The sequence below is a fragment of the Trichosurus vulpecula genome, chromosome 6 (assembly GCF_011100635.1).
Source record: "Trichosurus vulpecula isolate mTriVul1 chromosome 6, mTriVul1.pri, whole genome shotgun sequence".
NCBI lineage: Eukaryota > Metazoa > Chordata > Mammalia > Diprotodontia > Phalangeridae > Trichosurus > Trichosurus vulpecula.
Genome location: NC_050578.1, coordinates 65,311,182 through 65,337,198, shown reverse-complemented (window position 1 = coordinate 65,337,198; position 26,017 = coordinate 65,311,182). Strand labels below are relative to the sequence as shown.

General features: G+C 38.7%; 1 protein-coding gene across 1 annotated transcript in view; it reads left to right on the top strand.

The window, feature by feature from the left end:
* The window catches only part of EMCN (endomucin), a 137,477-nt gene that overhangs the window by 36,905 nt on the left and 74,555 nt on the right, over positions 1–26,017 (top strand). The window contains exons 3-4 of the mRNA XM_036764785.1: positions 6,701–6,829; positions 23,140–23,214. Coding sequence (XP_036620680.1) covers positions 6,701–6,829; positions 23,140–23,214 — 204 coding nt within the window. The remainder of the gene's footprint in view (positions 1–6,700; positions 6,830–23,139; positions 23,215–26,017) is intronic.

The window sequence follows — 26,017 nt, the reverse complement described above, 5'->3', positions numbered from 1 at the left end:
AGAGCCTGACTGCCTGCTTCGTCCTAGCCATGGTGGCAGAGGAAGTGAGTGGGGAGAGAATGAGACAATGTTAGGGGCTGAGGCACAAAACACTACTGGGGTTCAGGATGTGCCTCACACAGAGAATAGGAGATGGTTAAATGATCAGACAAGGGCTCGACCCATACAAAGGAGGAAGACAGAAACCCGAGGTGAAGATTCAGTTACAAGGGAAATTCAGGAAGATTTCTCACCGCAAGAGGTCACAGATATTTTGAGTAGATTCAGCCAAAGAATAGGAGAACCATTGATATCTTGGATGGTAAGACTCAGTGATCAAGGGGCCGGTGGAATATCAGTAGATGGGACAGACTGCATGAGATTCATAGGTATCAGCCATGATCCTCTAGTTCAACAAGCTTTTAGGGAACATCATCAGCAAGGAGATGGTGATAGCAGGACTACTCTGTTGGCATTAGCCGCTGTGGGATGCAATAAGAGATATGCTACTGATTCTATGTGGCCCACTGAGCACAGACCCTGGTATTCACTTAGAGATTGTATCATGAGACTAAAGGAGGAGGTAATGAAGACTGCCATTATGGTAGGAACTGCAGACAAATATTACAATGATTCAATGGAACTGCCTCATAGGAATTTAATAATTAGGACAGCTCCCCCTGCTTATAAACAACTAATTTTGAATTTATTACTTGGAGAAGTAGGGAGCCGTCTTACAACAGTGATAAATAAGATTTTACAGTTATATGACTTAGGTGACTGGGGAAGGGATAGATCTCCTCAAGAGAGAAGGGTGAATAACCAGCAAACTTGGCGCCAAAGGAGAGTAACAAGGAAAGAAATGTTTACTGCTTTATTGAGAGCAGGAGTAGGTTTTGAAATGATAGATGGAATTCCAACCAATGAATTATACAGAATGTATAGAGGACTTGATAACACGAGAAATAGGGAAATAAGAACTGCTCCTGCAAGCCTACAAGCCACTCAGACTGAAGGTGACCTTGTGTGATTAACGGATGAAAACTTGTACATCTGGGGAAAGGCTGGGAGGACAATCCTAGTCTCTATCTAGGGTGGGATCCTCTTGGCTTCCTCATTATGTTCCTTTTGAAAAGAAACATTTCCCACCTGAGTTTGGCTCTGATGTTGGATCTTTGCATAACTGAAATCTCAACCAAACTTGAGATGATTTTATTTGAAGAATTATAGTCCATACTTGTCTATTCTTTTGTTCTTTGTTTTGGCTAACCTTGTTGCTAGTTTTGTTTCCTTCAGGCTTAAGCACCCTGCACTTTCCGGTGACTGCCTAAGCATGTAGCATTCTTGGAATTCCTGCCAGCTCGTTAAAGAAATGACCTCTGGAATGGGACTTTTTGGGGGCAGGGCCATCTCTACATCCAATTTCAGCATGAAGAAGCTATGGAAAATGAGACCTTCACCCCTCACCCCAAGATTTTGAGCCCCAATCGTTCAAGGGGGGTGGAAATGATGATAGTGTTCTGTTTACTTATTTTGTGTTATCCTTGCTGTGTTGTTTTATTGTTATGATATTATTGATCCTATGTAATGGATACAAGGATTTAGGGGTGGACATTTGAATTATTAATAATTATTTTGGGGATGATTGATTGAAGAGATTATTTTGCTGGGATCTAGGGGTGGATCACATTTGAATCGTAAACCAATATTTAGGAATGTCACCAAATGATATGTTTTGCTTTATAATGAATGATATGTTTTAGTTTCCTTTGTAATTGGATCACAATGTATGTTCTAGGATACATGGCTGATTAGATTATGTATCCTATAACAAGGGGTGGAGTGTAGCCATAATGGCTTTTGTTTTCTTTGAATGGCTCAGCTTGCCTCATTGAGCCTCTGGACACTGTGGCTTGCTCTTCCGGGGCAGGAGGCCCGGGGAGCATGCCAGGAAGCAGACAGCTTCCTGTGTGAGGAGTCATGGGGCTGGCTGAGGGGAGGTGTTGGCGGCTATGCTAGGGGGAGGAGCCAACTCAGGAACCAATCGGCCCTGGTCATTCGGGCGGAGCTTGATGATGTCAGAGACCCTATAAGAGGGGAGAGGACAGCTTGAAGATCCTCTCTTTTCCTTTTCCGGTTGGAGCCAGCGACAGTTACATCGTCAGTTACAGCGACCGTTACATCGTCAGTTTCAGTTGCAGCTTCAGTTACAGACAGAGACACAGCTGAGGCAGGAGCTGCCAGTAGCAGAGCTGACCTACGGGAGGAAGCTGAACAAAGACTTCAGGCCAGTGGGTAATCTTATTACCATCGAGGGGGAAGCATGATTTTGCTTTACGCAATCATGCTTCTCTGTAGCCTCCTGGTTACTCTTGCAAGGCGTACTTATTGGGCCTGGAAGATTTTGATCAACATATCAAAATGGGGCTTCTGGTTCATGGGTTGGTTACTGTGGAGCCTAAATAAATGTTTTGATTCTTCTGCCTTCTACTTTGAGAGTTTCTTATATCCGGCGGTTCCGAACCTTTCAGACATGTTTATGATCCTCTTTGAGATTATAAACTCTGCCCTCCTGTTACAGCCCCCAATGCCAGTGACAGGACCCTTGCAATCTCCTTCAGGCCAGTTTTCTGACTTCCTTACTGTCTGTGGGCTGAGATGTCTGAAACACTCAATGCTGCCACTGATTTTGTCACACCCCCCCCCAAGGCCTACTGCTGGTTTGCAGGGGCATAGCCTATGCTGGACTGTTCTGTACTCTCATCCTGGCTTTAATAGACCTTTCCTGCCAATCTTCCAAGTTGCCTTGGGCTAGAAAAATGTTTCACTCCATCCTTTTTGGGGAGTTCTGCTGATCCAGAATTTGTTTTTGAGGAATTATTTAAAATTGTTTGGAGGGATTTAGAGGAGAGTTTGGGTGAGTCCCTTCCTTTTTTTTGGCCGATTGGCCCTGCCTCCCTAATTCAGCTGCAGACAGAAACATGCTGGGCCCCAAATGGTAATCGAATGGTAGTCATATTCATTTCAATGCTCATATTAAGAGTCTCTTCCCATAAAAGATTCTCATCACGATAAGTTCATTTCTATCCCCAATTTTTTCCATATGTGAAAGATCAACAAAAGGAGGAAAGGGGATGGAAGGAAGGAAAGAAAAGAGGGAATGAGGGGGAGGAATGGAGAGGGAGGAAAGAATGGAAAGAGGAAGAGAAAGAGGGAAGGAAGGAGAGAGGGAGGAAAGAAGGAAAAGGAAGGAAGAAGATGAAAGGGAGGAAAGAAGGAAGGAAGGAATGAAGGAGGGAAGGAAGGAAGGAAGGAAGGAAGGAAGGAAGGAAGGAAGGGAGAGAGGGAAAAAGGAAAAGGAAGGAAGGGATAAAGAGGAAGGAAGGGATAAGGCAGAAGTAAGGAAGGGAGGAAGTAAAGAAGCAAGGGAGGGAGGGAGGAAGGAAGAAGGGTGAGAAGAATGAAAACAAAGAACAACATTCCAGTGGTACAAACTACCATAATGAGCCTTTTGAGTTTGAAAATGAATACCTGGAGGAGGAGCCAAGATGGCACAGTAAAAGCAGGGATTTGCTTGAGTTCTCCCCTAAACCCCTCCAAATTCTTGTAAAAATGACTCCAAACAAATTCTAGAGCTACAGAACACACAAAATGGCAGAGTGAAGCAAATCTCCAGCCCAAGACCACCTGGATGGCTAACAGGAAGTGCCAATCACACAGGAATAGCAGTGGAGTGCAGTCCAGTGTGGGCCACTGGCACAGATGGGGTGGAGCAGGTCTAAAGGGACCGAATCACTGAGAGCTGTGGTGGTTTGCAGATTTCTCAATCCAGAAATGCCAAAGAGAGACAAAGTAGACAGAGTGCAAAGTAAACAAAGTTAAAGGTCATTGGGGAAGCTCTGTTGGAACTGGGTGATAGATGAGTGCTGTCCAGCCCCAGCCCCAGGGCAGCAGAGGTGGTGGCAGCACTAACAGCTGCTTCCAGAGCTACAGGCTCACAGACAGTGGGGGGGATCAAGGAGCTGATCAGAGGGGGATTGAAGGGATCTCTTTGCTGCCACTGAAGCAGGATTATCTTGCTTTGTCCTGCTTGGATCTGGGTCACAGTTTTGGGTGGCAGTCCTGGGTTGAGGAGGAGTGCTGGTGTAGCAGAACTGGTGGTGGCTGTGGAGAGGGAGTCCTCCTAGCAGTTCCAAGGCAGAAAAGAGTGCCTGAGGTCACTCACAGACAAGAGCACAGGGCAAGAGAGGAGAAAACACCTCTCCTTTGATCATACCACTTTAGAAGAACTGAAAATTTACAGTTGCCTAGAAGTACCTCTGACAACAGCTATGCAAAATACCTGAAACTTGGGACAGAGCCCTCACCACTCTAGAAGCAAAGTCCTACCTTGACAAAGAGCTCAAAAATCAAATAATTGGCTGGGAAAATGAGCAAACAGCATTAAAAAAATTAGACTATAGAATCTTGTTTTAGTGACAAAGAAGATGAAAACATACAACCAAAAGAAGATAACAAAGTCAAAGATCTTACATCAAAAGACTCCAAGAAAAATATGATTTGGTCACAGATCAAGGAAGAGCTCAAAAAGAGGTTTGAAAATGAAGTAAGAGAAGTAGAGGAAAATTTGGGAAGAGAAATGAGAGGGATGCAAGAAAATCTTGAAAATGAGTCAACAGCTTGCTAAAGGAGACACCAAAAATACTGAAGAAAATAACACCTTAAAAATAGACTAACCCAAATGGCAAAAGAAGCCCAAAAAGCCAGTAAGGAGAAGAATGCCTTAAAAAGCAGAATTGGCCAAATGGAAAAGGAGGCCCAAAAGACCACCAAAGAAAATAATTCCTTAAAAATTAGAATGGAGCAAATGGAAGCTAGTGACACTATGAGAAATCAAGAAATTATAAAATAGAACCAGAAGCATGAAAAAATAGAAGATGATGTGAAAAATCTCATTGGAAAAACCACTGACCTGGAGAATAGATCCAGGAGAGATCATTTGAAAACCATGATAAAAAAGCCTAGACATCATCCTTCAAGAAATTATCAAGTAAAACTGCCCTGATATTCTAGAACCAGAGGATAAAATAGAAATTGAAAAACTCCACCAATCACCTCTTGAAAGAGGTCCATAAAGGAAAACTCCTAGGAATGTAATAACCAAATTCCAGAGTTCCCAGGCCAATGAGAAAATATTACAAGCAGCCAGAAAGAAACAATTTGAGTATTGAGAAACAAATTGAATAAGATAACAAAGATCTAGCAGTTTCTGCCTTAAGGGATCAAAGGGCTTGGAATATGATATTCCAGAGGTCAAAGGAGCTAGGATTAAAACCAAGAATCACCTACTCAGCAAAACTGACTACAATACTTCAGGGAGAAAAAATGGATATTCAGTGAAATAGAGGACTTTAAAGAATTCTTGATGAAAAGGCCAGAGCTGAATAGAAAATTTGACTTTAAAATACAAGAATCAAGAGAAATATGAAAAGGGAAACAAGAAAGAGAAACATATGGGACTTATTAAAGCTGAACTGTCTGCATTCCTACACGGAAAGATGACATTTGTAACTCATGAGACCTCTCTCAGTATTAGGGTAGTTGAAGGGAATATATATGTACATATAGACAGAGGGCACAGGGTGAGTTGAATATGAAGGGATGATATCTAAAAAATAAAATTAATGGGTGAGAGAGGAATATATTGGGAGAAGGAGAAAGGGAGAGATAGAATAGGGTAAATTATCTCACATAAAAGAGGCAAGAAAAAGTTGTTACAATGGAGGGGAAGAGGGGAAGGTGAAAGGAAATAAACGGAACTTACTTTCATCTGATTTGGTTTAAGGAGGGAATAACATACACACTCAGTTGTGTATCTTACCCTACGCGAAAGTAGAGGGGAAGGGGATAAGAGTGGGGGATGATAGAAGAAAGGGCATACTTGAGGAAAGAGTAGTCAGAAGCAAACACTTTTGAAAAGGGACAGGTTCAAAGGAGAAAATAGAATAAATGGGGAGTGGGAGAGGATGGAGGGAAATATAGTTAGTCTTTCACAATATGACTATTATGGAAATGTTTTGCATAACTACACATGTATAGCCTGTATTGAATTGCTTGCCTTCTCAATGAGGGTGGGGGGGGGAGAAGGGAGAGAATCTGGAACTCAAAGTTTTAAAAAAATGTTAAAAAATGTTTTTACATGCAACTGGGAAATAAGATAGAAAGGCAATGGGGTATAAAAATCTATCTCGCCCTACAAGAAAGTAAGGGGGAAGTGAATAAGGGGGAGGGAGGAGTGATAGAAGGGAGGGCAGACTGGGGGAAGGGGTAACCTGAATGCATGCCATCTTTGGGTGCGGGGTAGGGAAGAGAATTTGGAACTCAAAATCCTGTGGAAATGAATGTTGAAAACTAAAAATTAATCAATTAATTAATTAATTAATAAAAGAAAGAAAAAAAGAAAATCAATACCAGTGCTTAACAAAGGTTGTTAACTGAGAAAAATCAGTGAGTCATTAAAACTCATCCTGACAACTGGTGGGGGGGGCAGAGTCTTGAGTTCCCATTCTACTGATTGTGGGTCACTGACATTATCATCATATAAGGACAGAATCTTCTTAAAAGAAACCATTTTTGGTAAACCCCTCATTGTCATATAAACTTGATCTTAAGCTAGCATAGTTCAAGGCATAATTGAACCCCTGTAACAATTTTGTTCTAGCAAAAAAGACTACTGTTCAAACTTCAGTGAAGCCTCCAGGAAATCTGACCACCCCAGTGACAACAGAATCAGTGACATTATCATCAGTAAAATCATCCTTATCAAGCTTAATAGCCTCCACAAACACTGGTAAGTGACAAGTCCCTGATATGAAACCAAACACAGAGAGCTAAAAGAAAGGTATTAGGTTATAGTCAAGAATTATGCTACAGATTAATAACTGGATGTGTAAGTTTTGGTATTTTCTGAATTTTCAGGCTACTTTCACCAGAGAAAGATGACCTATATTCTTGGTTATACACATGAACTTAGATCGGGGGTTTGCATTATCTCAGGTTCTTTGAATTTCGTGAGTGCAGAGTAATCCATTTCTGGATGCAACATGCCCTAAGTTTACCTTTAAAAGGCACTTCTATCAGTTCACAAACAATGAATGAGAGGGAGGCACAGTGGATAGAGAAATGACTTCAGAGACTGAAAGCAACAGTTTCAAGTCCTACCCCTGGCACAGAACCCCAAGTTGCCAATTTGCATTGGCAGAGGGAGTTGCTTCACTGGGAGTTCCCTACAACAATGAAGTCATAGATTTGAACCATGTCCTGTCTCCCCCTTAAAAAGTGATATGACTTGCACTTTAAAGTCTTTATAGAGTCCTTTGCTTCTTCCCAGACTCAGCTCTTCACCTCTTTATGAAGTCTTTCTTTCATCTTTCCAGATTCTAGAGGCTCCCCTGAAAAATAATCTTGTATGTTGCATATGCCGATGCACACAAAGATTGTCTTCCCTGGCTAGACTATAAACTCCTTGAAGGCAGGAACTGATTAACAATTATTTTTTATACCCAGTGCCCGGCCCATAGCAGGTGCTTAATAAAACTTTGTTGACTTGGTGACTGATTAATAAAGCTGCTCATTGAAAATTCCTTCCAGAGTTCTAAAGTCCCACACTACAGCATCCTAAATAGTATATTGACCCTATGACAAGGGAAAGGATATTAGATTATAAACACAAAACTCCAGTAGGAACGTCATCAGTAGCTGATGGTTCGTAGCTCTATCTGATGTAGAGTAACAACAAGCATTGGTAGTTAAAGGAAAACTTCCTAAAAATTAGAACTGTGCCAGAATGGGATGGGATGCCTCAGAAGTCAAGTTTACAAGTTTGTTTTTTTTTGGGGGGGGCAGGGTTGGAGCCTACTATGTGCCAGGAACTTTGCAAAGTATTTGAAGATACTGAAATTTCCATAACTAGAAACTTTCTGGCATAGTCTAGATGGCCAGTTGTGAGTATACTGTAGAGGAATACCTAATCAGATACAGGTTGAATTAGTTGACATCTGAGGATGCTTATAACCAAGACTGTTTTGGTCAATTTTTAGCAACTATTTCTTTAGGGTGGAGAAATGTATGTATGATACATTTTGAAGTTTACAATCCACATTTTCTCCATCATTTTCTTAAGTCTAGGCAATCAACAACGATTTGTAGCATTTGGCAATTTCTGAGGTTTAAATGTTCCCACTGAAAATTTAACAATCAGTTCTCCCAAGTTGATTCCAGGTGGATTCAGCAGAGCCCTGCTTCCTACTTTAAGTTTGTCTCATGTTAGTTGTATATTTTCTAGTAGTATATCGCAATGGGAGTCTGGAATATGCACAGAGGGTCTCAGATGGTGTCTCTGTCCAAGATGCGAGGAAGATTGTCTCTGGGAGAGTAGTGATGATGTCTAAGGGAAGTGACTTGGAGAGATGGCAGAGCATATGGAAATGTTCTAAGTGGTTCTTGTCTTCTAAATATCTGGTAAATAGGACAGTTTATCACTGCCGCTTTTGCCAGTCTCTTGATAGAGCATTAAACACTACATTAATTTTCTGTCACACTGGCATAAACTTGAAAGATTAGAATCATACTCTTCTCTCTGTCATTCATCTTAATCTATGACTATCCTGACCATTCTCATCAAAAAACACTCAAGTGACAAAAAATGAATAGAGCCCTGGACCTGGAATCAGGATAGCCTCCATTTCTTCATCTGTAAAATGGGCATAATAGCACCTACCTCCCAGGGTTGTTGGGGGGATAAAAGGAGATGATAGTAATAAAGTCCTTTATAAATATTAAAACAATATATAAATTCAAGCTATTATTATCATTATTACTTTGAGGTCTGTGAGACATCTTAGAACACAGATCACATTAAAAGCAATATATAATATCATTTTTTTCCAAGATTGTGCATGCTGTCTTCATGTAATCTCCCCTTCCTGCTCCATGAATTTAGGTTCCAGTTTAGTAGGAAAAATAAGTCCTGCTGGATCTGATTTGGGGTTGAATTCAGGTGAGAGAACTTTTGAGATATTTATCATTTATTTCCAGTCAATATGGAAGACTAAACAGGAAGTAGTCCATAGATCCCCAACAGACCTACTCCAACAAATCCTGAAATTCATACCAGACTTAATGGAAGAAATCCAATAAGAGGTCTAATATCCCACCCTAGAATTTCACATACAAAAAAGTTAGTCAAAATATCACAAGGAATAAGAAAAGGATCCCCTCCAGCAAAATGAGCTTGATTAGAGACAGGTCACGTGGACCAGAAAGATTCTGTGGATGGGGGAAGAAAAATCAAAAGATTCTCTTAAGAGAACTCCAGGGTGGTAAGTAAACCCTAGGGTGTTGTAATGGCAAGCAACATAGGACTTTTTGCTGTTTTTTTTTTCTTTTGGAGTGCTTCCCAGCACTAAGGCAAACAGGTTCCTTTGATTGAGCCTTGCCTTTGATTGAATCAAGAGTCTTTGATGACCTGCTTAAGTCATAAGAAAGCCTAAGTCACATGAGTTTGAGTCACATGGTTCTGATGCCCTCTGACCCTGAGAAAGTGTATATATATATTCTGTGGTTATCATTTTGCGTTGGGGTTCACTCATTGCAAGCGTGTTTTTGTGATTTGGCCAGATGAGTCTCTGGGTCAGCCATTAAGGTGCCCCTTGCTTTGAAAATCCAGATGTTGGTGCTTCTCTCTCTGGTAATTATGTATGTATTGCTATGGACAGACAGTTAGAAGCCCTCTCTGCTGATTTGTTATTTGCTGTTTACATAATTTTTACTTGTAATTTCTGTTTGTGTTTTCTGTGAAGTTCAGGGTGCTGACTTTTCCCCCTGAACAAAGTGAATGATATATGTATGCTTAATTAAAGTGAGACTGCAAACCCCTTAAAGTTGATTTCCTTAGAAAAGCAGATTAAAGAACCTGTTCTAGCAGCCCTCCTGTGTGCTGGTGTTATTGGCCTTACACCTCCACAGCAGCTGCAAGCAGCATTGATGTTACAGGTGTGGACTCCAAAACTCTAAATTCCTTCTCCCTCTACCTTTGAGCCTTTTCATGGTCTGTACTCCTACAGCTGATATTCATTGTTCTGTCACCTCCCCCCTTCCCTGGATTGCTTCAATGTTTAGCCTTGGAATCAATCAATAAATGAATAAACATTTATTAAGTGTCTACTATGTTCCAGGCACTGTGCTGAGTTGTGGGAATACATAAAGAAGCAAAAGGCAGGCTCTGCCCTCAAGGAGCTTATAATCTAGTGAGGAAGTGAACATGAAAACAAATATATACAAAGCTAGCTATATACAGAAAAAAATAGGAAATAATTAACAAAAAGAAGTCACTGGTATTAAGAAAGGTTGGGGAAGGTTTCCTATAGAAGGTAGGATTTTAAGGGAAGGCAGGAAGGTCAGTAGTCAGAGTGGAGAAGGGAGAGAATTTCAGACATGTGGAAGTCAGGAAGGCCCAGAGAGCATTAGTAAGGAGCTACTAGTGACCAGAATAGGGACAATGATTATGGAGCTTCATTGGTCTGACCATAACTGCCCAGGTCCACAAGCTCTGAGGTCCTTAACACTCTGTTCTGAGATGAGAGAGAGAGAGAGAGAGAGAATTTTGAACTGGGTAGAAGAAGAGAAAGGGTTAAGTGATCCAGTGTTAAGCTTCACTTTGCTTTGCTTTGTTTTCATAATAGAAATAACTAACATGTTGAAGCTAGACTATTTACATTCCCGGCTCTTATATTAGTTGTTTTGGTAGGTAAGATTTAAGCTAACCAAGACATACTATGTGAAGCTTTTCTCACGCAAAAAAAAGCTAATGATCAAAGGATGTGGCTAAGGATGTAACTTTGATCAGATTTTTAATCCAATTTGATTGTGTTTCACACAGATGCGTTCTAAAGAATATTTTAGCTCAGAATCATGTGCCATTTACAAAGTCCAACTGGAGATTTCCATGGGGCTCTGGCTGCTGGTACTATTTTTAAAACCAGTTACTTAGTGACTGCCCTTGTGTTTAAGAAGACTGGGAATGAGGAGTAGGGATATAAAATAATAAATGTAAGGATAACTTATATATATATATATATATACATATATATAATATATATATGACTTATTCAAACTGGTATTCAGCAAATCTGTAGTGAAATCCTCATCTTCAGAGATTGTCTCACTTCAAAGGATTATCTTAATGAGGTAGCTGCTTCCCAAAGGTACTTGGGTCAATTAATCCTCTGTGGAGAAGTACTTAATAGTGACTTAAATACCTAGTAGTGGGTCATTAAAAGGATGGTCCATTAATTGAGAGAATTGCTGGTGGTGTTAATTAGGTAATAAGGTGTGGGAAGAATGACAGTTGATCCGAAAAGATAATGTTTAATAGAGAAGATTTGTTTGGAAGTCATTGACCTTATATTACTGCATTGTGTATAGTAATATATTATATATTGTATATAGTACTTTACTGTACTTATATAAATGTTACTGTATCCTATATGGGAGTTCATTGTGTTGTCATACCTAAACTTGGCTGCAAGCTCTATAAGGCCAAAGCAATGTCTGATTAAACTTTGTATCTTTTCTAATACGTTGCACAGTGATTTTCCTAATGGAAGGAAGGAAGGAAGGAAGGAAGGAAGGAAGGAAGGAAGGAAGGAAGGAAGGAAGGAAGGAAGGAAGGAAGGAAGGAAGATGCCAAAGCTGTGAAGAATTTGTTTTATCCTGGAAGCAAAAGGGACCTACCAATGACTTTAAGGAACTGAGTAACCTAGTCAGACAAAATGGATTTAAGAGTAAAACCCCTCTGTATCCTACAGAAAGACAATACATAAAGTGAGGAAAGTGGAATCAGAAGACCTGGATTCAAATTCTAACTCTAGTAACTTATCACTATAGCTGTAGGATCTTGGGCAAGGTACTTAAATTCTCAGACCCTAAGTTTCTTAAGCTATAAAATGGAGATGATAATATATCTACATAACTCACAGATTTATGAAGAAATAAATCAATAAACACTTATTAGCCACTTACTGTATGCCAGCCACTGGATTTGCCACTGGCAATACAAATACATAAAGGAAGTCATCCTTGCCTTAAAGAAGTTTATGTTCCAGCAGAGAAGACAGCATATGCACATATAGGCATACACAAAATAAGAATGTGCCAAATAAATAGAAGGCAAAGGGGAAAGTGTTAAGAAAGATCTCTTGAAGGAGGTGGTGCTTGAGCTGAGCTGGGGAAAAAACACTCCCTTTTACTGGTTTGAACCTCAGTGTCCAAAAGAAGTCCCGTACGAGGATGAGTGACAACACATGCTCCCTCTATCCCTTAAACCTTGGTTTATGTATAGCTAATCATCTTCCATAAGTGATGCCATTTTTCAGTACATGCCTGTATATCCCTTACTTCTCTCTCTCAATTTCTTTTGTTGATTCATCATCCACACCATCACCACTTGAAGAGGGAGTGTCCCCAAGGACAGCTCTTTCTTCTTCTCTCTACATACTCTCAGTTATTTCATTAGTTCTCATGGGTTTGTTAATCATCTATATTCTATATAGATTTAGATACTTAGCCTTAGTCTCTCTCTTGAATCCCAGCCCCACATCACCAAGTGCCTGCTGGATATTTCAGACTGGTCACCTTTAGACATCTCAAACTCAACATGTCCAGAACAGAATTCATTGTCTTTTCCTCAAAATGACCCATCTTCTGAACTTTCTGTTACTAATGATGGCTACATCATCCTATCATGCTTTCATTTATTCAGGTTAACACGGGTGTTGCCTCAACTCTTCTCTTCTACGTATCCAGTCAGTCACCAAATCTTGCTCTATCTCCACAACAGCTCTGGTTTTCCCTTCTTTGTCTTTCCAGTGCTTAATACAGTGCTTGGCACATAGCGTGTGTTAATAAATGTTTATTGACTGATATCCTTCTTTCCATCAACACAATTGCCACTCTATTTCAGGCCCACATTACCTTTCATCTGAACTGTTGGAATGGCCTTCTAGCCTCATTGCCATTCCAATCCACACAACCATCAAAGAGACGCTTCTTATTTTTTATTTAATCTTATTTTTTAATTTAAGAAATAAAACAAACATTTCCATAACATAGTAGAATAAAAAGGTGATTACACATGAAACTGTAAATATATTATGTAGAACTTGCTGTTCCTTTGAAATATATAATAAATTTATCATCTAAATTACTTTTTTTCTTCTCCCCCCACCCAGTGGCTACCATTAGACACAAATATGCATATATATATATATATGTATGTATATATATATATATATGTATGTATATATATATGTATGTATGTATGTATATATAAAATGTGTATAATCATTCTAAACATCTATTTATCAGTCCTTTCTATGGATGCAGATAGCATCTTCTTTCATATATCCTTTGTAATTAATTTGGGTTTTTGTAGTAGTCAAGATGCCTTAGTCACTCGAAGTCATTCTTAAAACAATATTATTGTTATTGCATACAACATATTCTTAATTCTGCTCATTTCTCTCTTCTTTATTCCATGCAAGTCTGTTCACATTTTTTTTTCTAAATCATTTTCTAAAATCATTTCTTATGGCACAGCAGTATTCCATCACAATCATATACCACAACTTGTTCAGCCATTTCTCAATTGACAGACATCCCCACAGTTTCCAGTTCTTTGCCATCACAAAAAGAGCTGATATAAATATTTTAGAACATGTATGTTCTTTTCATTTTTCCCTAATCATATTTGGAAATAGACCTAGTAGTGGTATTGCTGAGTCAAAGACTGTAGGCAGTTTGACAAGTCTTTGACGATAATTCCGGATTGCTCTCCACATGGTTGGATCAGTTCACAATTCTACCAACAGTGAATTAATGTCCAAATTTTTACACAACCCCTCCAACATTCGTCACTTGCACCTTCAATCATTTTATCCAATCTAATAGGTGTAAAATGGCATTCAAAGGTAGTTCTAATGTGCATTTTTCTAATCAATAATGATTTAGAGCATTTTATATGACTTTTCTAAAGCATGGCGCTGTTGATATGAACCTTCTACTCAACAAACTACAGTGGCTACCTATTACTGCTACTGTTTGAAACAAAGTTTCCAGAACCTGTGCCCTTCCTACCTTTACATTCTACTTTCTTCCCCTCCATTCCCCTTACAATCCAGTCACAGTGACCTACTCGAAGTTTGTCATATACCATGCTGTATCTTCCATCTCTGTATCTTTCCCCTGACTGTCCTTATGCCAAGAATGTTCTCTCTTTATCTTTGTCTCCTTGGAAACCTCAGTTTAATTCAAGATTCAGCGCAAGCTCAGATTCCTAAGGGAGCCTTTCTTGGTCTTGTTCTCATCCCACCCCCTACTCCCAACCACTATTGTTTTCCTCTCCAAGGTTACTTTGTATTTGCTTTATAATGTCTTGTATGTAAATACATATGTGCATGTTATCTCCCCGGTCAGAATGTCCTTAGGACAGGGACTGTTGTCTTTTATTTTTTATCACTAGGAGATCACTGGCAACTAGGTGACATGATGAATTAGTGATGGACCTGGAGCAAGGAAGACCTGAGTCCAAATTGGGCCTCAGAGACTTACTAGTTGTGTGACCCTGGACAAGTCACTTAACTTCTATCTGCCTCAGTTTCCTCATCAATAAACAGGGGGATGACAAGAGCACTTATTTGACAGGGTAGTTGTAAGGATCAAATGAGATGATATTTATGAAGCTCTTTCCAAATCTTAAGGTATTATAAGAATGCTGCTGTTACTATTGTTATTAATTATTATTATTCAAGGGATAGTGAAGACTAAGATCTTTCTACCATTGAATGATATTACTTGGTCTTCTTAATATACCCACTCATGGAAGAGAAAATCTATCTTCTAAAATCTTTAAACTTATCATCAAAATCCTTTTCTGTTGTTACACTAGCATGTTTCAAGATTTGGAGGCAAGGGACCTTGGTTTGAATCTCAGCTATGCCACATTCTGTGTGACCTTGGGCAGTCACTTTACCTCTATAGGCCTCCGTTTCTTCCTCTGTTAAATGAGGGGCTTGGAGGATGTGTCATCTAAGGTCCCTTCTCACTCTAGATCCTTGATCCCTTGACTATCAGACTAGATTCATCTGACCTGGGGTCAGGAACATCTGAGTTCGAATTTTACCTCAGACACTTATGTACTCTGGCATGTCAACCTCTATTCATCTCAGTTTCCTCAACTGTCGAAAGAAGATAATAATAGCACCCACTTGGCAGGATTATTGTGAGAATTAAATTAAATTTTTAAATTTTTAATTAAATTAAATTTGTAAAGCACTTAGCACAGGGCCTGGCATGTAGTAGATTCTTCTGAATGCAAATTCCCTTCCCTTCCCTCTTATTTTACACTTGATTCTTGTCTTGAAAACAGGGGAAAACTTGTCAGGATGGAAATCTTTTGGTCCTCAGGCCAAAGGAACTCCCCCTTTTAGTATTTGTGACCAAAAAATAAGAAAAGGAAAGCCAATCTCAATCTGAAATAGATTTCAGAAAATCTGATTCAAAGGATTCAGAGAAATCGTAACTAAGATTCCATGGAGATATTGATCCAAGGGGGAATGGGAAGGTCTCAGGAATGAGATTTTGAAAACACAACAATGTTGTTCCTTTGGTCAATGTGTGTTTGGAGGAAGGAAAGAGATTATAAAAATGCAACCTTGTGGTTTCCCACTGACCTTTATTCAGATTTCCTAATCAGATTGTCTTTGTTTATAATCCAATCATGCAAAGTCATGCTGCTTTTTTTGTAACAGATAAAGCTTTTGATCTTTACTTGAGAGCTAAAACTTATTCATTAGTTTTGCATTTTTCTTGCCAATGGCAGAGGCTCCCTCATGAGAGAAGTGTGAAATGCTCAAACTTTGTGGCCCATTGATTTACTCTGATGTGGTCAAAAATCAGGACATATGGTCAAACGAAGGGTTTTTTTCCATTCTTATCACCTTATTAGCATCTCCATGGGATTTGAGCTGATTTGCTTTTAGGAACTCCAATACTTAGAGAAAATCAAGACTTCATCCTGCTATACAAGTAAGAAAGTGGCATCATTGAGGATAAAGAGAGGAGGGAAGTGTTTCAGAGACAGAGACATTGGATATGAAAAGTATTATGTGCCTTTTTACGACCTGAGTGGATAGAGGACATGACAATTAGTCAGAAGACTGAGCTCATGTCTGCCACCTATTAGCTGTAGAATTTTTAAGAATTAATTTAACTGGATCATCTCACAACTCCACCAGCAATGTAACAATGTTCCAATTTTCCCACATCCTCTCCAGCATTTATCATTGCCCTGTTTTGTCATTTTAGCCAATCTGACAGGAGAGATGTGGTACCTAAGAGTTGTTTTGATTCGCATTTCTCTAATCAGTAGTAATTTAGAGCATTTTTTCATATGCCTATAGATATCTTTAATTTCTTCCTCTGAAAATTGCCTGTTCATATCCTTTGACCAGTTCTCAATTGGGTAATGACTTGTATTCCTATAAATTTGGCTCACTTCCCTGTGTCTTTTAGAAATGAGGTCTTTATCGGAGACACTAGTTGTAAAGATTTTCTCCCAATTTTCTGCTTCCCTCCTAATCTTTGTTGCATTGGCTTTTCTTATACAAAAACATTTCAATTTAACATAATCAAAATTATCCATTTTGCATTTTGTAATGCTCTCTATCTCTTGTTGTGTCATGAATTCTTTTCTTTTCCATAAATCTGATAGGCAAACTGTTCCTTGCTCTCCCAAATTACTTATAGTATCAGACTTTACTCCTAAATCATGAACCCATTTTGACTTTATTTTGGTATATGGTGTAATATATGGTATATTAGAGAGTAATTTGGAACTACGCCCAAAGGGCCATAGGAATGTTCATACCCTTTGACCCAGCAATACCACTTCTAGGGTTGTATCCCAAAGAAATCACACAAGCGGGCAAAGGACCCATATGTACAAAAATATTTATAGTGGCTCTTTTTGTGGTTGCCAAGCATTGGAAATCAAAGGGATGCCCATCAATTGGGGAATGGCTGAACAAGCCATGGATTATGAAGGTAACAGAATACTATTGTGCCATAAGAAATGGGGATGATACGGACTTCATAACAACCTGGAAAAACCTACACGACATAATGCTGAGTGAGCGGAGCAGAGCCAGGAGAACATTGTACACAACCACAGATATATGGATTCCGTGAGGACCAACCCTGACAGACTTTGCTCTTCTCAGCAGCACAAGGTACAAAGACAACGCCAAAGGACTCACGATGGAGAGAGCTATCTACATCCAGAGAAAGAACTATGAAGTTTGAATGCAGATTGAGGCACACTTCATGCTCACCTTTTTTTCTTCTCTTTTGTTTTTGTTTTGGGGTTTTTCTTTTTTGGTTCTGTTTATTCTTTCTCATGATTCATTCCATTGGTCATAATTCTTCTCCACAACTTGATTCAATTAATTAATTCAATGCGAAGTTATACGTGGTAGTTATATGCGATTCCATGCCACCTTGAGGAGGGAGGGGGGAGGGAGGGGAGAAAATCTGGAACTCAAAATTATGTAGAACCATGTGTTGTGAACTAAAAAGAAAAAAAAAGAAAAAAAAGAATTAATTTAACTCATCTGTGGATTGGTTTCCTTATCTGCAAAATGTCTGTTCTAAACATTTTCATTTTTTAAAATTTATTTTATTTTTTCATTTATTGAATAAAGCAAGCATTTTCATAACAGTACAATAAAAAGATGATTGCACATGAAATTGCAAATCTACTATGTACTACTTGCTATTCCTTTTTAATATACAACAAAGGAGGGGTGGAGCCAAGATGGTGGCTGGAAAGCAGGGACTTCCATGAGCACCCCCCAGGTCCCTCCAAAAACCCATAAAAAATGGTTCTGAACAAGTTCTAGAGCTGAAGAACCCACAAAATAGCAGAGGGAAGCAGGGCTCCAGCCCAGGACAGCCTGGATGGTCACTGGGTAAGGTCTATCCCATGGAGCTGGGAGAGGAGTGGAGCAAGCCCAGCATGGGCTGCGCCCAGACCAACCAGACCAGAGCCAGGCAAAACAGGCCCTAGCGCCCTGAATCAGTGAGCTGTGGCAGTTATCAAACTTCTTAACCCACAAACACCAAAGACAACAGAGAAGGTTAGTGGGAAAAGCTGCAAGGACAAAGTGAAAGGAGTTCACAGTTCGGCCACCACCCCGGAGGCAGGAGAGGTGATGCAGCTCTGAGGACAGAACTACAGCTGCAGTTGCTTCTGGTCCCAGGCCCAACTGGTGGGAGTAGTTAAGTGGCAGATCAGAGCAGGAGTGCAGAGCCTGCATAAGATCTAAGTCATGGTCTGGGTTGGCGGTTCTTGGGGGAGGAGGAGTGCTGGTGTGGCAGAGCTTGCTGTGTGGAAATAGCTCTGAAAAGAACAGAGCAACCCCTCAGGCTTGGGACAAAGTACTCTCTACTCTACAAGCAGTCATATTCCAACAAAAAATTCAAGGGTAAAGTAGTTGGCTGGGAACATGAACAGGCAGTGCAAATGGACTCAGATTCAGACTCAGACCTTGGAATCTTCCTTTGGTGACAAACAAGACCAAAACATACAGCCAGAAGAAGTCAACAAAGTCAAAGAGCCTACATCAAAAGTCTCCAAGAAAAACATGAACTGGTCTTAGGTGATGGAAGAGCTCAAAAAGGAATTGGAAAAGCAAGTAAGAGAAACAGAGGAAAAATTGGGAAGAGAAATGAGAGTGATGCAAGAAAATCATGAAAAACGAGTCAACGCCTTGCTAAAGGAGACCCAAAAATATTGAAGAAAATAACACCTTAAAGAACAGACTAACTCAAATGGCAAAAGAGCTCCAAAAAGCCAATGAGGAGAAGAATGCCTTAAAAGGCAGAATTAGCCAAATGGAAAAGGAGGTCCAAAAGACCACTGAAGAAAATACTACCTTAAAAAGTAGACTAGAGCAAGTGGAAGCTAGTAACTTGATGTGAAATCAAGATATTATAAAACAGAACCAAAGGAATGAAAAAATGGAAGACAATGTAAAATATCTCATTGGAAAAACCACTGACCTGGAAAATAGATCCAAGAAAGATAATTTAAAAATTATTGGACTACCTGAAAGCCATGATCAAAAAAGAGCCTAGATATCATCTTTCAAGAAATGATCAAGGAGAACTGCCCTGATATTCTAGAGCCAGAGGATAAAATAGAAATTGAAAGAATCCACCAATGCCTTCCTGAAAAAGATCCCAAAAAGAAAATTCCTAGGAATATTGTTGCCAAATTCCAGAGCTCCCAGATCAAGGAGAAAATACCACAAGCAGCCAGAAGGAAATAATTTGAGTATTGTGGAAACACAATCAGGATAATACAAGATCTAGCAGCTTCTACATTAAGGGGTCGAAGGGCTTAGAATATGATATTCCAGAGGTCAATGGAGCTAGGATTAAAACCAAGAATCACCTACCCATCAAAACTGAGTATCATGCTCCAAGGCAAAATATGGATTTTCAATAAAGTAGAGGACTTTCAAGCTTTCTCAGTGAAAAGACCAGAGCTGAATAGAAAATTTGACTTTCAAACACAAGAATCAAGAGAAGCATGAAAAGGTAAAGAAGAAAGAGAAATCATAAGGGATTTGCTGAAGTTGAACTGTTTTGTTTACATTTCTACATGGAAAGATGATGTATATAATTTATGAGACCTTTCTCAGTATTAAGGTAGCTGAAGGGAATATACATATAATATATATATATATATAATATATATATATATATATATAATATATATATATATAATATATATATAATATATATATAATATATTATAATATAATATATATTATATTATAATATAATATAATATATATATAATATATTATATATATTATTATATATAATAATATATAATATATATAATATAATATATATGCCTTCTGTCTATATATTATATATATATATATATATATATATATATATATATATATATATATAGACAGAAGGCATAGGGTGAGTTCCATATGAAGGGATGATATCTAAAAATATAAAATCAAATTAAGGTATGAGAGAGGAATATATTGAGAGAGGGAGAAAAGAAGAGATAGAATGGGGTAAATTATCTCACATAAAAGTAGCAAGAAAAAGCAGTTCTGCTGGGAGGGAAGAGGGGGCAGGGAGGGGGAATAAGTGAATCTTTCTCTCATTGGATTTGACCTGAGGAGGGAATAACATACACACTCTATTGGGTATCTTACCCCACAGGAAAGAAGAAGGAAGGAGATAAAAAGGGGGAACAATAGAAGGGAGGGCAGATGGGGGAGGAGGTAATCAAATGCAAACACTTTTGAAAAGTGACAGGGTCAAGGGAGAAAATTGGATAAACGGGGATAGGACTGGGAGGAGCAAAATATAGTTAGTCTTTCACAACATGAGTATTGTGGAAGGGTTTTGCATAATGATACACATGTGGCCTATGCTGAATTGCTTGCCTTCTTAGGGAGGGTAGGTGGGGAGGGAAGAGGGAAGAGAATTTGGGACTCAAAGTTTTAAAAGCAGATGTTCAAAAAAAAGTTTTTGCATGCAACTAGGATGTAAGATATACAGGCAATTGGGCATAAAAATCTATCTTGCCCTACAAGAAAGTAAGGGAAAAAGGGGATGGGGGTAGGTCTGGGGTGACAGAGGGGAGGGTTGACTGGGGAACAGGGCAACCAGAATATATGCCATCTTGGAGTGGGGGTTGGGTAGAAATGGGGAGAAAATCTGTAATTGAAACTATTGTGAAAATTAATGCTGAAAACTAAAAATATTAACTAAATAAATAATGATTTAAAGAGAAAAAATAAATATACAATAAAGTTTACATGTAAATTTCTTTTTCCCTTTTTTTTTGGCTCACCCTACCCTAGAGATGGACACCATTAGACACAAATGCATGCATGTGTGTGTCTGTCTATGTGTATGCATAAAATTATTCTATAAATATTATTATCTATCAGCTCTTTGGATACTGATAGTGCCTTCCTTCATATATCCTTTGTAGTCAATTTAGGTGTTTATAATGGTCAAAATAACTTTTTCCTCAAAGTTGTTGGTAAAACAATGTTGCTGTTACTAAATACAATTTCTCTTGATTCTGTGCATTTTCCTCTTCACTAATTTGTGTAAATCTCTCAATGTTTTTTCTAAGATCATCGAACTCAGCATTTCTTATACCACAGTAGTATTCCATTACAATCATATACCATACTTGTTCAGCCATGTTTTAAAGACCTCTAGAAGAATAAAATGAGAAAGAGATATGAGTGCCATGCAAGTATAAGTTATGTTATCATCATTATCATCATCATCATCATCATCATTATCATCACCACCACCACCATCTTCATCTCTTCCTTGTCACCCTGTTGTTTGACGGAGTTTAAATAGAAACAGTAGAGGGGCAAGTCATGTTCCCAGCATTGTTCTTTTGTAACAATAAAAAAGGAAAGTAAGAAAATAGGCATTTGTTAAGCACCTACTATGTGCCAGACATTATACTAAGTGGTAAATGATTATAATCTCATTTGATCCTCTGATTCTGGGAGGTGGGCATTATTATTATCTGAGGCACATAGTTTAAGTGATTTACCCAGGGTTGCATTGTTGGTAAGTATCTGAGGCTGGATTTGAATTCAGATCTTCCTGACTCCATCTACAATGAGCCACTTAGCTGACCGAGTAGATAAAATAACAGTTTCTTAATTGAATGAAAGTGTTGTAATAAAGGTTTGTCTTCTATAGATTGAATGAAAACATCTTTGAACAGATCTATTAGGAGGCAGGATGTCAGCAATGATAACTTCCTGTGTTTTCAAGATATCATATCTTCATACTTTATTTTTGAAACAATGTTATCTAAAATCAGTCTGATCTTTGCAAATGTAAAGCCATATTAATACATTAATGTTAATAATTAATGATTAAATTATTTACATTTTAAAGTATGTGAAGTACTTTTTATAAAATACATCACTTGAAACCTATAACAGTCCTGTTAATACTACAGGCATTATTATCATCAATTTACAGAGGAAATGGAAGATTAGAGAAGACAACTGAGATGCCCATGGTCCCACAGTTAGTAAATATCAAACATGAACTTTGAACCCCAAGTCTTCATGACTACAAGTCTAACATTTTATCCATTCTACACCAAATTATCTCCCGTTATCTAATCATTTAGAGCTTCCACAGAATAAAAAGTTAAAAATGTCTGCTAGTCAATTCCCAAAGCTATAGAGCTGGATGGTTTTATTTGTTAATTTTTAAATTCATCTTACTTTTACTTTTGCAACTCAAAGAGCTAGATGAATTCTAAGAATTCTTTCATCCTGAGAAGTATGCACATCATTTCCAGATTTTAGCAAACCAACCTTTTTTTAACCTGTATGTATTAGTTGGCTTGTATTTATTAGGCCCTTAATAAGCATGATCATAGTTGCTGAAAGGTGATTAGTACAGTGGTAAGATTACTGGACTAGTTTCAGTCAGGGTGGGTTTGAATTCTGACTACTGTTCATTTTTTACTTCAGAAAGTCATTTAAAACCTGTTTCTTCTTCTGTAAAATTAAAGGGTTAGATTAGAACAATTGCTGAAGTCCTGCCTGTCTCTAAATATATGGTCCTATTAATTGAATCCCTTCTCCCCAGGAAAATGTTTCCTTATGTTCTCTGTATTACTTTCTACCTCTTTGATGACCTTGTGGTATTTAAACTATTTAGCTAAGACTCTGCTATGAAATGAAGAAAGAATATGGTTGGGAAATATACCACTAATATGGGTCTGTAGGTAAAGCAGCCAATTGCCGAGAAAACAATGAGTGGCCAGCCAGAGGTCCTACTCACTAGGGGAAGGTGCTGGGAAATAGGAAAAGTCTCTAGTTTGCTTACAGAATATCGCTGCAGAATGACTCTCACCCACCCCCAATCTCCACCTACATTTGATTATTCTCTTGACAAGTATGATGAGAACTGTGGTTAATAATAATAATGTCATTTATCTCCTGAAAATAGGAGCACTCAAAGAACCATCATCAACACCTGTGATTTCTACAAAGTCCTCGTTTAGCTCAGCAGTGGCAAAGACAGGTAGGTGGCACACCTCATTTATCCAGCATCAAAAGAGAATGAACTGTTTATCAAAGTTACTTTTCCAGATAACTGCAACTTAACTCTTTAAATATCAGGTTGGCTTTGTTTTAGCAAGCTTGGGTAGAAACATCTCTAAAATGTACGAATATTTCTCTGACTTCTTAAATAGAATTTAACTTTTTATATCTAGATCAATTTATAATAAACTGCAATGAAGTTAATGACTATTTAGGTATGCAACTTTGGTTACCCCAACACAAAACGGCCCTAGATGGATGCTTTTTGAGGTGGGTCTGGTTGCTTATTATTTTTTGTGTACCTTCCCTTATTAGTAGATTGTGTTTCTCTCTGACATTTCATCTATTTTATTCCTTCCTTCTTTCCTTTCATCCTTCCCTTTTGATTTTTCTTCCAATCTTCCTTCATTTCACTTCCTTTCCCTTTCTCATTCTAACCCTTTTTTCTTCCTTCTTTCATTCCTTCCTTCCTTCATTCTTTCCTTCTTTCTTCCTTTTTTACTTCCCCTCCTCCCTTCCTTCCTTCCTTTCTCTCTCTCTTTCTTCCTTTCTCTCTCTCTCTCTTTCTTTCTTCCTTTCTTTCTCCCTCCCTTCTTTCCTTCCTTCCTTCCTTCCTATTTTTCTTACTTTTTAGACTGTCTTCCTATCTTACCAAGTTGAAAGTACAGAACTCCATAGCCCTGGTCCCCTCAGATCAGGCATAGGAACTTTGACTTGCTCTGTTTCTGGACTGGTCTGGTTCATTCCTCCTTTGGCTGAACTTAGTGTGAACTTTATTGGCTTAGCCCACAGCAGTTCAGAACTCCCAAGCTCAAGCAGTCCACCAACCTCAGCCTCCTTGGTAGCAAGGATTTCAAATATTCACTACTACACTCAGCCTAATTTACTTTTTGTTTCTAACTGTCCTGGGCTAAGAAACTGATGTTTATCGTATGTGTAAGCTATGCATAAATAAGCCTTGAAAGACTGAATAGCTCTCACATAAATGTACATAATATTCAGTGCCTGCACTTTGTGACCCATTTCTTCAGACCACACAGAGACCTTCCTACCAGTTTCTTGGTTTTCATTCAATCAATCAAAAGACATTTGTTAACCACTTGCTGTGTGACAGGTACTTATATGAAGAGTACCTGATCCCAAAGAGCAAATATTCTAATGGGGAAGACAGCATGTACATTTATAGGTATATATAAGATACATGCAGGGTAAATATAAGACCAGCATTTGGAGGGAATTTTTTAACCTTGGCTAAGACAAACATATACTTTGTTCTTGCTTTGCTTCTCATAGAAAAGTAAAAATTCTCCAGATAGGTAGGTAGGTAGGTAGGTAGTAGGTGTAATGTTAATGGGATATGAAGCACTGCCCCACCCATTAATAGGCCTCAGGGGGCACCCATTAAAGGAAGCTTGCTTGGGGAGGCTTGCTTGTAGGAAGACTTTCACACCTTTTGGTACTACGTTGATTAGGCACTGAGTCACGAGAGTTGTGATGCCTTCTGGCTCTGAGAAGTGTTCATATGATCTGAGTTGGTATTTTGCTTTGGGGGCTCACTTATGAGAAGGACCTTATGATTCTCTGGTCGAGACTGAGTAGCTGTATATTCAGACCCCTTAACTGCTCAGATGTAAAGGCTCTCTCGATCCAGTGGTGTATGCAAAGTGTATAGCAATATTGCTTTAATTCAGGCAGAGCCCTGTCTGTTGGTCTTTATGCTAATTTCTTTGCTTGTATTTTCTCTGACATTCAGAGTGCTGACCCTTCCCCTGAACTAGTGAATGTAATTAAAAGTGATTTGTTAGCCCCTTTTTGAGCAGTCTTTCCTAGAAAAGAAGATTAAAGAACCTGTGCTAGCAGGCCATCCTGGGTATTCTAGGGTGCTTGCTGCCACAGTAGGTAGGTAGATAGATAGACAGATAGATTGAAGGATTATAAGAATAAGCTGAGATAGACAGCTAAATTCTTAATTCTATTCATTCTACATCTCTCCCTCTGATAATTATTATTTCTTATTGATCCTGTATATAACTCTATTTGTATATAGTTGTTTGCACATTGCCTCCTTATTAGACTGCAAACTCCTTAACAGCACAGACTGTCTTTTGCCTCTTTCTGTATCCCCAGTACTTAGCATAGTTCTTGACATACAGTAAATGCTTAATAAATGTAGATAGATTAGATGGATGGATGGATGGATGGATAGATAGATAGATGGATGGATGGATGGATGGATGATGGGTAGGTAGGCAGAGGTTTTATACAATTACAATAAAAATGGTAGTCCCTTCCCTCTAAGAGCTTGAATTCTAATGGAGGAAAACGACACACAAAAGGGAGCTAGAAGTGAGAGGGGGCTGGAAAAACTGGAGTGTCAGGATTGGAGCCAGGAGAAAAATAAGCCACGGATACATTTACTATGTGGATTAAGCATTTCCTGCATGCCAGGCACTCTGCTCCACCTTCTTATTCTAGCTTTCTTCATTTAAGTCTCTCTGTAGATTTTCACAGCACTGTCAGTTATCCTATGAAGACCCAGTTACCCTCCCAGCTTCAGCCCAGAAACTTTCCTAATTTTTCCTTATTTCATCAACCACTGAAAAAGGTATCCCACTTAGTCCTTTAGAAATCTATTTATCATCTTTGCCTCCCACTTACACAGCAAGATCTTTGCCTAGTCCATCTGTACCCTTCAACTAGCATTTCCCAGATGCCTGTTTCCATTATTCCTTCTTCTCTCTAAGTCCTTTTGAAGGCTCCTCTATAGGACCTAGATTTCATGT